This window comes from Pelmatolapia mariae, linkage group LG5 (assembly GCF_036321145.2).
Source record: "Pelmatolapia mariae isolate MD_Pm_ZW linkage group LG5, Pm_UMD_F_2, whole genome shotgun sequence".
NCBI lineage: Eukaryota > Metazoa > Chordata > Actinopteri > Cichliformes > Cichlidae > Pelmatolapia > Pelmatolapia mariae.
The window spans coordinates 38,005,936-38,019,792 of NC_086231.1; the positions used below are offsets into that span (position 1 = coordinate 38,005,936).

The 13,857-nt window shown below is 45.2% G+C and overlaps 2 protein-coding genes across 4 annotated transcripts in view; both read left to right on the forward strand.

Moving 5' to 3' along the window:
• The first annotated feature begins 177 nt into the window (after nucleotides 1-177).
• Nucleotides 178-3,456, forward strand: LOC134627289 (zinc finger protein 250-like). The gene is made up of 2 exons (XM_063473248.1): nucleotides 178-530; nucleotides 2,273-3,456. The coding sequence occupies exons 1-2, from the start codon at nucleotides 314-316 to the stop codon at nucleotides 3,049-3,051; spliced, it is 996 nt and encodes a 331-aa protein (XP_063329318.1). The 5' UTR covers nucleotides 178-313; the 3' UTR covers nucleotides 3,052-3,456.
• Nucleotides 3,457-9,443: 5,987 nt separating this feature from the next.
• Nucleotides 9,444-13,857, forward strand: part of nfasca (neurofascin homolog (chicken) a) — a 145,448-nt gene continuing 141,034 nt past the window's right edge. For all 3 annotated transcript variants that reach the window (XM_063474932.1, XM_063474931.1, XM_063474934.1), the window contains exon 1: nucleotides 9,444-9,610. The gene's annotated coding sequence lies outside the window, so the exon portion shown is untranslated. The remainder of the gene's footprint in view (nucleotides 9,611-13,857) is intronic.

Genomic DNA, 13,857 nt, shown 5'->3' on the forward strand with positions numbered 1-13,857 from the left:
TTCTAAGACTAATTTGTATGCAGAGACAGGACGATATGGTAGATTTTTTTGATAATTAATTAATTAACTTTTGATTATTTGGTATGAGCGAATTCTGGTCCACCCTCCAAGCCAGTTGGTGGCGGTAGTACACCACATTGTTGTTTGCCCACTGCCAAAAAAACGTCGAAGAAGAAGAAGAAGAAGCCGTGTCAATGGCCCCTCCAGGCAGCAGGTGGCGTCACACAGCTCGCAGAAGCCGGTGTGTCTTAGCTTCCGTCGGAGAGGATGTAAACAGAAGGACACCGAGTCTTCAGAGAAAGCGGTTGAAAACATGACCAAGCTGGAGCTCCTCAACGTGTTTCTAAACGACAGGCTCACGGCGGCGGCCGAAGACATTTTTCGCGCCGTAAAAGACACGGTGGTGGAGTACCAGAGTGAAATCCTGCGCTCCAAGGAGGAGAACGAGCGACTCAAACGGCTCCTGAATGTGGCCGTCCAGCGGCTACTGCTGCAGTCAGGTGAAGAGCATCGGCTCACGGCGCTCACTGGTAAAAACCAGCCCAAGTGTCACTCAGTGTCCCAGCGGTAGCTCCCACATAGAGCTATGTGGGAGCTACCGCTGGGACACACAGGTGTGCTAGCACAGACACACGAATGCAGTTTGCCCTTTTGGGTTTGGAAACAACACTGTTGGTAGTTTAACCTGTAAAAATCAACTAAACCCAGGCTGATGACTAGAAACATGACGTCAGAGAGTTTCCTGAGGAGCCAGTTTCAAACAGCCAGATCCAGACACGGGCTGGACTGGGACCGACACGTGATCGCTAACCGTCGCTGTTTTCGCTAGTCGGTACCAGACGTACTAGTCGTTTAACCTAATTGTTAAGATTTTAACTGATGCCCAGTGCCGGTGTCGTAGGAAGGGTAGGTTTCCCCTGCGTCGGGAGCGCGCACTGGGCAGGGAGAGCGGGTCGAGTTGACTCCGCCTCCTTTCTAACCACCTTGACGTGGAAACAGTGACTTTAGTGAAAGATGAGTGTCGGTACAGTAGCGACCAGTTTGTGGACGGGATTATTTCAACAAACCGAGGACGTTGTGTGTAATGAGACCATAGTCACGTCTGTGTGAACTCGACTCACATCAATTAACAATACCGCGTTCACAAGTTTTACTCTGGTTGTTGCAGATCGCCAAAGGTTTGTGTGCTGGAAACCAAAACACCCACTGTTCAGTTTGTCCTTGTGAAACACGTTTCTGTAGATAGACCTCCAGGCACCAGGGAGACACACTCTAACTGCTTTGGCACAATCGGTGTGTGTCCAGTCAACATGTGTAGGGTGTATCTGTTAGACACCCATACACTGACCCTTACACTGACCCTAACTGTATATCAGTAAAAAGACAAATTTCTGTTTACAGCAGCATCCATCGCCTCAGAGTGTAAGAGTGTGTGTCTTTGCACTACATCAGCATTAATCCCAGTACTGTGCTTTGCTGTGATAAATACGGCATGACTTAAACCGTTCATGCTCAACAACCTACGATATGGCTGAACTGCAGCGACTCAGCAAAGAAAGGCTGTGAAACACTCAGGGTCACACATCCATTAGTTTATTAGAGCCAGCTCGGCTTGGATAGCTTTTCCCCTTTAAAACAAGACAGTGTTTATATTTACTTATTAAAGTTCAATAAGGGGAGATCACTTGGAAGAACTGAACATGATTCACTGAGATGGAGAAATGAATGATTAGACTCTGATCATGGTCATGGCAGATAGGATGTAGGACAGGACGCAGTGGTAGTGAAGATGAAGAATGAGGCTGATGAGGAGGAGGAGGGTTGTCTGAAAGGCAGAATGACAGAGAGCACAGATTTAAAGCATGCAAAGCGGAGGCTGATTGGCTCAAAGAATGCGGGCGAGAAGATGATTGGACTAGAGCAAGAGTATTGAGCGTGGGTAGTGATGCAAAGAACAGAGGAGAAGCAGAACGAAGCAGGTAGATGAGTGTTTCCAGGTGCTCCTCAGTGATGCAGAAGGTTACACATTTGGTTTGATGATCTGAAACATGTGACGCGTGTTTAAAGCAAATGAGGAAGGAGGGAAATACATGCTGTATTTGCCTCCTTCCTCATTTGCTTTTACTTACAGTCAGTGTTCAGCGTGTTTCCAGCTTCAGCCATCTTCACATGTGCAGATTTGTGCATCCACTACAGCGCCACTGTGAATCGTAGTGTTCACTGACCGTGCATAAATCCACCCAGCATGACTGTGATGTCTGTCACCTTTCAGAACCCCACTCTGTCCAGGCCCAGGAAGACGGTCAGCTCTGTGCGTCTGAGTGTGGAAGGAGTGCAGGGCTGCTGTCACACGTCAAAGATGAACAAAGAAACGCTCAAAGTCACTGCTCGCACCAGGTAAGCAACTCTGAGGAAGGAAACTGCAGGAGCGTTGAGCCGCTGAGGTTAAATCCTCCACCTGCCCAAACCGCCTCCCTGCCTCCGCTTACATCCCCAGAGGTGAAGACTGAGACGGACAGGGAGGACTGCAGGAAACAGCAGTGTTGTAACAGCCTGCCAGCGGCCGCTAACGCAGCTCAGAGTGATTCTCGTGCCACCGCTGCAAAGACACACAGGACTGTGAGAAATGAGCAGCAGGTGAAGGGGCTGCTGCGCTCAAACGGAAAGCAAAGTGCTCACATACTGCAGATTAAAAATGTAAAGTCCCTGAAGGCGTCGTCATCGCGCCCCCATCATCCGAGCCAGAGCATCCAGAGGTGGCACAGCTGCAATGAGTGCGGGAAGGGCTTCAACTTTGCCTGCCAGCTGGAGGTCCACATGCGCTGGCACACCAAAGAGAAGCCATACAGCTGTGCGGTGTGCCGGAAGAGCTTCACCACCGTAAGCATGTTGAAGAGGCACCACCGCATCCACACCGGAGAGAAGCCCTTCCGCTGCCACGTCTGCGGGAAATGCTTCAACCAGTCAGCTCATCTTAACACCCACTTCAGGCTTCACACCAGAGAGAGGGCCGGCTGGAGCCGAGCGCCACACTGCAAGTTGTCCCAGTAGGAACCCGCTTCATGTGTAAACACCAAAAACTGTTTCTTCTAGTGGTGTACAGTGGTGGTGTGTGCTTGTGTCTTGTTGTGCAATAAACATGACAACTGCAGATCCGGTGATGTGTGCTGGTGTTAATGAGTGTAGTTGTAGCTACACAGACAGGCGAGGCTGGACATTAAAGATGGGAGAGTAAACCATGTCTCCTTTGTTTTTTCTTTCAATGCTGGACTTTTGTATCTTTGTAGTATTGTGAGAATTAGCCATGCTGTTGTTAAGGCCACAGACCGTTCCTGTGGATGTTACCCAAACATGGTTCATAATGCTTTGTTTCCTTCTCTGCTCTTTCTGTGGAAGGCTCAGTGTGGCAATCTGTGAGAACATCACGTCCTACTGGAACACGCACACCTCACCACCAGTCCAATCATTACTTTCAACACTGTCATTAAAATGACATCCAGTTTAAATTCTTCGTTTCTCCATCTTTATGCTCCAGTTTGAAAACGTCTCTGATTTCATTTGAAGTTGTAAATATTAAATACAGCTTGTCGATCGTCAGGATCCAGGGCCTGGGCTGGCTCTCTGATTAAATGCTCCTGAGCTCAGATCTCATGAGTATGGCCCACCATGGGATGTTCAGTTCAGATGGAGGTGAAGTGGGAGTGGTGCCTCTCCCAGCTCTAAGTGCTCAGAATCGTCCACCCTGCTGATCTCTGACAAAAACCGACCGGAGCAGCCTGGGAGGCTGGCCTCCATCAGCCAGGTTTGTTACAGCAGCTCCCTTCATGACCAGTGCACATGAAAGCGTATGAAGGCTCGTGTGCATCGTGGAGCCCCGCCCTCTGATGTAACTGTGAAGCTGGCTTCAACAAATCAGTTTTAAACACGGTTCATCTTCTGTCAGTACAGAACATGACGTCAGCAGGCTGGGTGGCTGTGGCCAGTACTTTTACATTAGCTCATGTTGACAGAAGCAATAAGACTAAGAGTCACTTTTGTTCTCCCACAATGAGTTTATGAGTCAGCCTACTCTCACTCTCTTTAGCAGTCGGCTGTAATGCTCAGCTCTGTAAAGCACTTTATGAATAAGAACAGTGTGGAGGAGAGCCTGTCCACCAGACTGATTTCTCCTGGTCTGTCAGCTGATATGTGGCTCATTGTCCTTACTGTCCAGTTTTATTAGTTTTTTGTTTTCTTTTGTTACCTGTAGTTGTAAAAACCTGACATTTCTGCAGTGCAAAGTGAAGAACAGAAGCTTCAAAGTCCAAAGTTTGAGCTTGTTTGTGGCTTCAAGCACACTCAGACACTGAGCCATGGCTCTGTGCTACATGCACACATTTCTGCATCTCTGGCATTCAAACACACTTTATATACACTTCATGTCATGTCACATTCAATGCTGAACTGTACATCGAGTCTTTTTAAAGGAGGCAGTTTGTGTTGCTGTGATGGATTTGCTGGACAAGTTTGAAACTGTTTGTCCTCCACAGTGGAAAATGACTTTACCCAGCTCCCCGTCTCTCCGTGGACCTGGACCACTACACTCGCTGTCTTCAGAACGTCTGCCCCCCTTTCTTCTTTCACATAATGGTATGATCCCAGTCTGTCTTTGCATGTGATTGACTGCCTGGTGTGCCCATCGAAACAAAGTCCCGCCCCTGCCTGCATGGATGCTCAGCAGGGGTGAAGGTTCGGCTCACACATACTCACACATACCCCACTGTGTAAGCTGTCCATGGACCAGCTGCTCCCAGCAGTGACCGAGCTTTGTCAGCTCTCAGGTCGCTTTGTATTTATGTAGCACCAAATCACCACAGTCACCTCACTGCACCTTATACTGTAAGGTAATGACCCTACAATAAGATGCGCAAGCACTTTGGCGACAGTGGGGAGGAAAAACTCCCTTTTAACAGGAAGAAACCTCCAGCAGAACCAGGCTCAGGGAGGGGCGGGGCCATCTGCTGTGATTGGTTGGGGTGAGAGAAGGAAGACAGGATAAAGACATGCTGTGGAAGAGAGACAGAGATTAATAACGAGTATGATTCAATGAAGAGTGGTCTATTAACACATAGTGAGTGAAGAAGAAACACCCAGTGCATCATGGGAGTCCCCCAGCAGCCTACACCTATTGCAGCATAACTAAGGGAGGATTCAGGGTCACCTGGTCCAGCCCTAACTATATGCTTTAGCAAAAAGGAAAGTTTGAAGCCTAATCTTAAAAGTAGAGATAGTGTCTGTCTCCTGAATCCAAACTGGAAGCTGGTTCCACAGAAGAGGGGCCTGAAAACTGAAGGCTCTGCCTCCCATTCTACTTTTAAATACTCTAGGAACAACAAGTAAGCCTGCAGTGTGAGAGCGAAGTGCTCTAATAGGGTGATATGGTACTACAAGGTCATTAAGATAAGATGGGGCCTGATTATTTAAGACCTTGTATGTGAGGAGCAGGAGTTTGCTGACTGCAGCCAGAAGGTGGCAGTAATGTGAAGGATGTATGCAAACACAAACATTGGGCTGTAATAAATGTCAAAACTACTACACTGCAGTATTAAATACTATTAAATATGTGCAATGGGATGTAAAAATATAAACAACTAAACTGATCACAGCAGAATATGAAATACTGTGTAAACTAAACTGTAAAAAGAGTGCGTCTTTATATTGTTGTACACTGAGGGCCATGGCAGCATTACAGTTTCAAATTCCTGTGTATGACTCTACATATGACAGTGAAGCTGACTTTGAGTCCAGGGTGAGGAGATGCTCTGCATGTATTACAGAACCAGTGGCGCCTGACTGGCTCCACCACGTCTTCATGAGAGCTGGAAGTGCCCTTGTTTGCAGGTGACGGTGTCACGAGCAGTGTTGGGCAAGTTACTTTGAAAAAGTAATTCAATTATAGTTACTAGTTACTTCTTCAAAAAAGTAACTGAGTTAGTAACTGAGTTACAATATCCTAAAAGTAATTAATTACTTGAAAAGTAACTATTGCATACTTTAAAAAAACGTTTAACACTCTGGGGTCCAGGGTATAATTGGCCATTTTTAACTACTTTTGATTTTCCCTCCACATTTTACCTTTAAAACTATTTGCTTTGCCTTGTTTGGTATCATTGTTTTCAGCACAACCTCACGTGCCTGAATTTACAGTCATGTTTTCATTTTGACATACTGTATTAACACAATTGATCTAAAATCAGACAAAAAACATAAAATCAGAGTAGAAAAAGTTATATTCTTTACTGTAACAACCACAAACATCTTTAATGAATGATATTTCATAACTTTAAATGCAACTATAAATTGTCAATTTTAAAATCATACGCACAAGTTTTGCAAACAACAAAGTTATTTGCATCCATTTACCTTTTACCCTTTTTTAAAAATAACCATTTCAAACTATTTACAGAACAATCAGCTGTTCTTCAATAAGATGCCACAAATTATTTGTGCCACTCCAAAAAAATAATTTCTGTCCACTATAAAGGAGGACATCACAGCCTGATACCTGCAGGTCTGACAGCAGCAGGTGTATCACTCCTGTTTCTACCTGGAGACAGCAGTCGCCTCATTGTTCTGACACAAAACACAAAACTATCCACAACACTACACACTAACTACACAAGACAACACATTAACTACACACTCCAAACACGCTAAACGTCACAAATCTCTCACATCTCAAAACTCGCTCTCTCTCTCTTTCTGCTCTCTCTCTCTCTCTCGCTCTCTCTTTTTCTGCTCTCTCTCTCTCTCTCGCTCTCTCTTTTTCTGCTCTCTCTCTCTCTCTCGCTCTCTCTTTTTCTGCTCTCTCTCTCTCGCTCTCTCTTTTTCTGCTCTCTCTCTCTCTCTCTCTCGCTCTCTCTTTTTCTGCTCTCTCTCTCTCGCCGTCACTCCTAAAACTTCCCGTTTTGTTTTGTTTTTTGCTCATAAGCAGAGAGTGCTTGCTAGCGCTAACGTGGCGAAACTATTGAGGAAAAAACGCCGCGTATAACTTGTTTATCATGACTCTGGTTTTACGTGGCCTATCAACACAATTTAAAACTGGTATATATCACCACTCTTTAAGTGGTCATGTGATTGGCTTACCACGACTACTTTATTCTTCCTCAGTCAAACAGCAGCACTCATGCGATTGTTTTGCCCCCTCAGCTCCAGGTGTTGTGCCAGACAGTGATCGTGATTGCCGTCCGCGGGAGCGCGCAGCTGCTTAAAGCTGTAGCGTCCAGATTACTTACAGCTACTTCCTGCAGCTGATACAAGATGCGGTAAACTGAAGACAGCTTCAACCGTCTGTTTGTTGAAAAATAGTAACGGACCGCGTTTCCTTGTTAGTAACTGTAACGGCGTTGTAACGATAGGAATAGTAATTAGTTAGATTACTCGTTACTGAAAAAAGTAATGCCGTTAGTAACGCCGTTACTTGTAACGCCGTTATTCCCATCACTGGTCACGAGTATAGCACAGTATGGTATTTCCTATAAATCGAGGCACCTTCTGTTCCCATCACTCTGATTTTCTTCTAAGAACGTTCCTCATCGTTAGCTTCACACTGTATGTCAGAGTTCACTGGTATGGTTTCCTCTTTGTTTGCTGTTGGCATCAGTCCTGGTTTTGGTTTTGCTTGAACACCCAGAATGCACTGCAGTTCCTATGCAGAGCCCATAAAACTGTGTATCCATTTACTTTTTTAGCGTCTACAAATACAACACAACGTGTCAGACTTCCTAAAGAGTTTGTGCAGTGCTGAACCTTGAGTCATGTGTAGAGGCTGGAATAAATGATATGAATGATGTAATGTATGTGGAGGCCAGCTCTACAGGTCAGCTGGTTCAGTGTCATTGGTTTGGTCCTTGTAACAGCTCCCTGACTAATTGTTGCCAGCACAGTACAATCACGTATTGTATGGATATGTACTCATTAAGATGCTGCGTTTTATGGGCTCGTATTCCTGCAGCTGCTAGGATCAGTGTCCACCTCAAGGTTCAGTGTTTCTCACTTTCTCTGACACTGAATAAACTTGCAGGTACATGCTCACTGACTCACAAGTTTAGTTCCACAATGATTTACATACAAAAACAAATAAAACCAATATTTCTTTGCTTATGGAGTTCCAGGCACTTTTGTGCTCTCATCATATGTGAACAATGATGCACAGCTTTGTTTGAAAGTGCTCATGATGGTTGTTTTAAGTCTGCCCAGCTTACATGTGTTAATGTTGTCTTAACATGGACTCAGTGTTGCGGCACTAAAGCGACGCCCTTACACATTTTTTTTTTTATTATAACCTTTATTTAACCAGGAAAAATAATCCCATTGAGATTAAGAACCTCTTTTTCAAGGGAGTCCTGGCCAAGAGGCGACAACACGTTAAAAATTACAAAGTTACATACATATTGTAAAATAACAATTACATTTTAAACAACAATTTTCTCTGGCTCTCTCAATCTAGACTTAAAGGCATTTAATGAAATAAGATCTGCTATCTTCCAATCTTTTTGCATCGTGTTCCATGTGGATGGGGCAGCATAAATAAAAGCCCTCTTTCCCAGTTCAGTTCTGGCAAATGGAACATTAAGCAACAAAAGATCGCTTGAACGCAAGCTATAGGAAACAGTGCTTTTCCGTGTGAGCAGATCACAAATGTAAGTGGGCATTTGACCAAGCAGGGCCTTATAAATAAAGATGCACCAGTGAGCAAATCTCCTGGAGGACAACGAAGGCCACACATATTCTAAGTGTCAGTGTTAGTCACTCAGTTATGGATCCTGTCACTAGTTAGCTAACATAAACTACAGTGTGTTAGCCACCCAGGCTGCTGACGTCCGTACTGACAGAAGATGAAGGTGTTGAAGCTTCACAGTTACATCAGAGAGCAGGCTCCGTGATGTACATCAGCCCTCATACATCTGCGTGCTGTCATCCAGCCCACTAAAGAGCTGCTGATTCTTACAGGTCTACTGTATCCCATTTGACCTTTGACCTCTCCTTCAAGCTCAATAGATTGATTTGAAGGCCAAAGTGACAGCACTGCTATACAGCCTTACTTAAAGCCGTGCTTCTTACTGCTGTGGTGTGTAGAGATGTTGTATGGGGATTGTAAATCTGACGTTTTATTATAATTCTGTGTGTCCATTATAGTAAAAGCTTATAAAAGGTTTTTCTTTGACTACCCTACAAACTGTCAAAGTAGAACAAAGCCAACACAGTAAACGTGCCTAGTTAACAGGTTTGCGCTGCTGGCTGCTTCTTTTTGTTTGAACCCTGTCACAAAAATCAAACCTCTCTTATCTTTTGGCTGAATTCTCCCTCTTTTCTTTGTCCTCCAGCTCCACCACCTGCCCATCAGCTCCATGTGCACACATCTGCACACCCGGATGCTCGCTAGCAGACCCGAGAGAGCACAGGCAAGGAGGGAGGAGGTGCGGAGACCACAACAGAGAGGGAGCGAGCCGGAGGAGAGCCCTGCACTGCATTAACGAGAAAGAGCACAGAGGAGGAGGTGGATAGTTTTCTGATGCGAGCTGACGGTGCCCGGTGGTGGAGCGGAGAGTGGAGCGGCTGACAATCGCAGGTAAGCGGACCGTTTGTACTTTCTACCGTGATGGAGGCTCTATGATGGGCATAGTCGTGGCTCCCATAGCGCTGACGCATCGGGTGGTGTCCTGGTTCCGGCCGCACTGGATCCCGAGGAGAACCGATGATGTGAAAAATGCTGCAGCCTGAGCCACGTCCCAGGGGCTCGGAGCGCAGTTTACACGTAATTTGCACCGTTTACCGGCCACTCGGTGCGCCAGATACCCCCCCCCAGCCCACCGCGCTTCTCTCTGCGCATTTTCTGGATGATGCTGCGGTTTTGTGGGATTTTTGCTGCTCTGCGCAAATTGCAAATAAAGATAATTAGTCTGCGGAGCTGACCGACCCAGCCTGGCTGTGTGCATCTGCAGAGGCCTTTGTGTGATGTGGGAGAGGAGGTGTCATTGCAGAGGACGACCGAACGAGGACATTTAAAGGGCTTCAACTTAGGCCCCAGGTCTGCAGCCTGTGCACACAGCGAGTCAGGTATGGCCGTGAGCGCCGGAACTACATCAGAGCACATCTGAAAGCCGATTTATAGGAGTTTGTGTGGTGTTACCCAACACAGCACCTATCAAACATGTTCGTCCACTCAGAAGAAACTTAGCTGTGTCTTATAGAGCATTGGTAATCCTGTTCCAGCTGTGTGAGGAGTCATCAGCAGTGCGCTCATGCTGACCACAGTGTCCGCGCCTCTGTCCTAACAGTGTTAACAGGCTAGCAGCTAACAGTGTATCAATGATAATCATTGATTATTATGTCTCATATGACGTAACTAGCTGTGGTGGATGTTGATCAGCCCAGTGTATGGTTTGTATATAAACCTTCTGTATTAAGGTTACAGTACTGAGGACATGCAGCAGTAGGTTCATGTGGATGCTAAAGAACAACAGTGATTGTACAGCTTTGTTCTTCTCTAATGTGTGATCTTTGGAGCCTGTGACCTACATACATGCAGCATGTCTTCCTGTTGTGTGCCTGTCATATTCCTGGTGTTCCTATACTGGATAGCGGCTGTGATCTGTGTGTTTTGCTGCCACAGAATAGCTGTATGGATGTATTGACTTGTAATGAGAGCCTAATGCACCTACCCTGTGTTTGTGTAGTTTCCAGCCGAGTAATAAATGATGTATAAGTCCTCTAATACATTCAAAAGAGTCAGAGTTAATCTGCTTGTAGTTCCTTTTTCCCACTAGAGGGCATCTGAAGCACAGACTGTCCCATGGTCAACGCATAAGCACATAATCAGGTTTTAAGATTAACAGTAATGAGCTTTAACAACAGCAAACCTTTGTCTTTATGAAAGCTTCACATTTTAAGGACAAGAACCAAATTCAGCTGAGTTTCCACACCTCATGTAGCCACAGGGGGCCACAGCCAGTGTACCTGGCACTCCCAGGTCACATAGATGAGGAAGGCCACCTGACTGAACACCTTTGTCAAATCAAACATCATAAAGAATAAGATGTACATGAAGGATGAGCCCAGGCGCCTACGGTGCGCTTCACTGCTGTCAGGCAGAGATAAAGGAAGAGGAGAGGAGGGAGCATGTGAGGAGGCAGGGCAGGAGTGATTGTAATAATTATAGTGTTCAGATCAGCTGTATGTTCACATACATCCTCACTTACATGAGCCTGTGTAGATGTTACATTCTCTGTTCTGTTGTTCAGCTTTCACAGGAAGTGAGGAGTTGGGCTCCTGTGTTTGTAAAAGTCATTTCAGAGTTGATGTGAGCTGTCGACACCGCCGCTGAAGTTTGATCCAATAATTGTCTCTGGAGTCGACACCTTCACACAGCAGAGGAAAGGCTGATAAAATAAGATCAGAGAGATTCAAATGTTAACGACTCTCCATTGGATGACATGTCCTCTCAGGTCACAGGCTTTGATCGGACCTCGGACTGACCCACCTTCAGTCCTCATTATTACCCCAGCACAGAGTTCCCCTCTGTCCACACTGTGCTGCATGCGGGGGCTCTGGATCGATGTCTACCACAGCGTGTCAGGGCAGTCAGCTTTGTTTGGTGCTTTTCTGCTGGGTGGGGTTCTGCACACTCAGGACATAGACGTGTTCCTTTACTTAGTGAATCGATGCGCTGGTATCAGTAGGCTAACTAACTTTCTCACGAACACTATAATCACATATAAGACCCTCTAATCGCCTGAGAGCACACACTTGGGTTAAAGAGATGCTTCACTGTGGTTTGCCATGTCCAAACACACTCAGCTGCTGTATCTGTCTGAGAGCTCGCCTGCAGAGTCCCAAACACGATGATAGCTCACACTTTAACACTTTAACGTGTTCTTTTCTGAAAACATGTTTGCTTTTGTACTTAGAATAGAGGTAACTTTAGGAGCAATGCCCATCTGGCCAGCTGCTGAATGTATATTTGATCATTGAAGTTGCTTCCTGACATTGGCCAACAATCCCAGGCCTATAATGGCTCTGACCAGTTTACCCAGCACAGCTTCACACTGTAGTTTCTGTCCTCAGGCACTGGGGTATGCTGGTTCTAGACCAAGCCAGTGCACACTGCTAACATATGACATACTGGACAACTGAATCACATGAGAAAAGAGAGCAGGTAGATTCCTCCTTAATGTGAAGGTTCTGCTAATGTCACAGTCTGAGTACCTCCAACCATCTGAAGGTTGAACAAGAGGTTTGAAGCACAGCCTGTTCTTTCAAGGGTGGTGACACCAAACACATGAGAAAACATTCTGATGTTATTCTTCCAAGAGTTTAGAAAATGCTGTGTTACAGTAAGAAAAGGTGAAAATACTGCATCAGTAAAACATCCAACAATAATGTAGATGTGCTGATAGAATATAAGACAAAACACAGAAAGGTAGAGATGACTCAAAGGAGATGGATTCAGTATGAAAGCAAATAAAAAAGCCCTAAAAATGAAATAAAACTAGAAAAAGTTGCATTTCCTGCGAAAATGCAGTGTGAATGCCGTGTAGTGGAATCTGAAAACAGCAGAAGAAGGAGAACTATCCGCTGAAAACACTGTGTAGAAGCTCAACTCTTTGCTGAAAACTGTTGTATTTGAAAGGGTACACTAAGCAGTGTTAAGAAAGCAGATTACATGCAAGCAGGGAAGATGTCCAGCAATTGTCACATGTAGGATTCAAACCTTTTGCCACCGGATCTCACAGCGGCTGCTCATCCCACTGAGCCAAAACAGTTCTGATCTCAAACAAAGATATGATGAGAGAAAAAATGTGCACTGTGCAGAAGAAGCTAAATTGTGCTGAAAAGAGCTGAAAATGCTGAATGTTCAGCAAAAAAGAGATAAGGAACCTGAAAATTGTGCTGAAAAAGGTGAAAAAGCTGAAAATTGTGTTGAAAAGAGTTAAAACAGTTGAACTGTTTACTGAAGAAAATGTTGCCATAAGCGGGATTCGAACCCGGCCCTCCTGCTCTGAGAACGGCTGCTCATCTCACTGAGCTAAAACATGGCTCAGCCCGGCAAGCAAAACTGGTGATCGCACTGATAATGTGGTCCCTGTCAGCAAAATGGGCCAAAAAATGGCATAAAAAGCTTAATATCCGAAAAAGTATAAAGGTTATGAGCACCAAAAGATATAGCATACATCAGCAGAAGGAGCAGAACAGTTTAAAGTTTGAATGGTGAAAATCGGCTGAAAACTGAGGGAGTAGTTAACCAGCAAAGGTCTGAGCAACTAGAATAATAAGGTAGAAGAAAGAATAAAGAGAAACAGGATCACTATAGTGTGAATGCCTCACACAATAACATAAAACAGAATGACCGGTTTAATTCACTTCAGTTGACTGTGTATACCAACAGCTCACTATAACAGCTGACTTACAGCACTTCATAGATGTGTCCCTGATCCAACACAGCTGATTTAAATGACCTCCTCAACATGTCTTGCAGTTCTCCAGAGGCCTGTTAATGAACTCATCATGTGATTCAGGTGTGTTGACCCAGGGTGAGATCTCAAACCTGCAGGACACCGGCCCTCCAGGCCTGGAGTTGGACACCCCTGCCCCACAACATTAAAACTCCATCAGTCACTAATGATGCAGCAGTGATATAACAACATAAAGAGCAGCCTGATAATAATGATTTACAGTAACCCAGTCGAGTAATGAATAGAGTCGCTTTCAGCATAAATATTGCACATGTGCTTAATGTGCACGTTGAAGGAAGTATGCTGGTGTTACTGGAAGACAAGGTCTTAGATGGTCTGTGTTTAATCAGTCGTAAGAACTTAA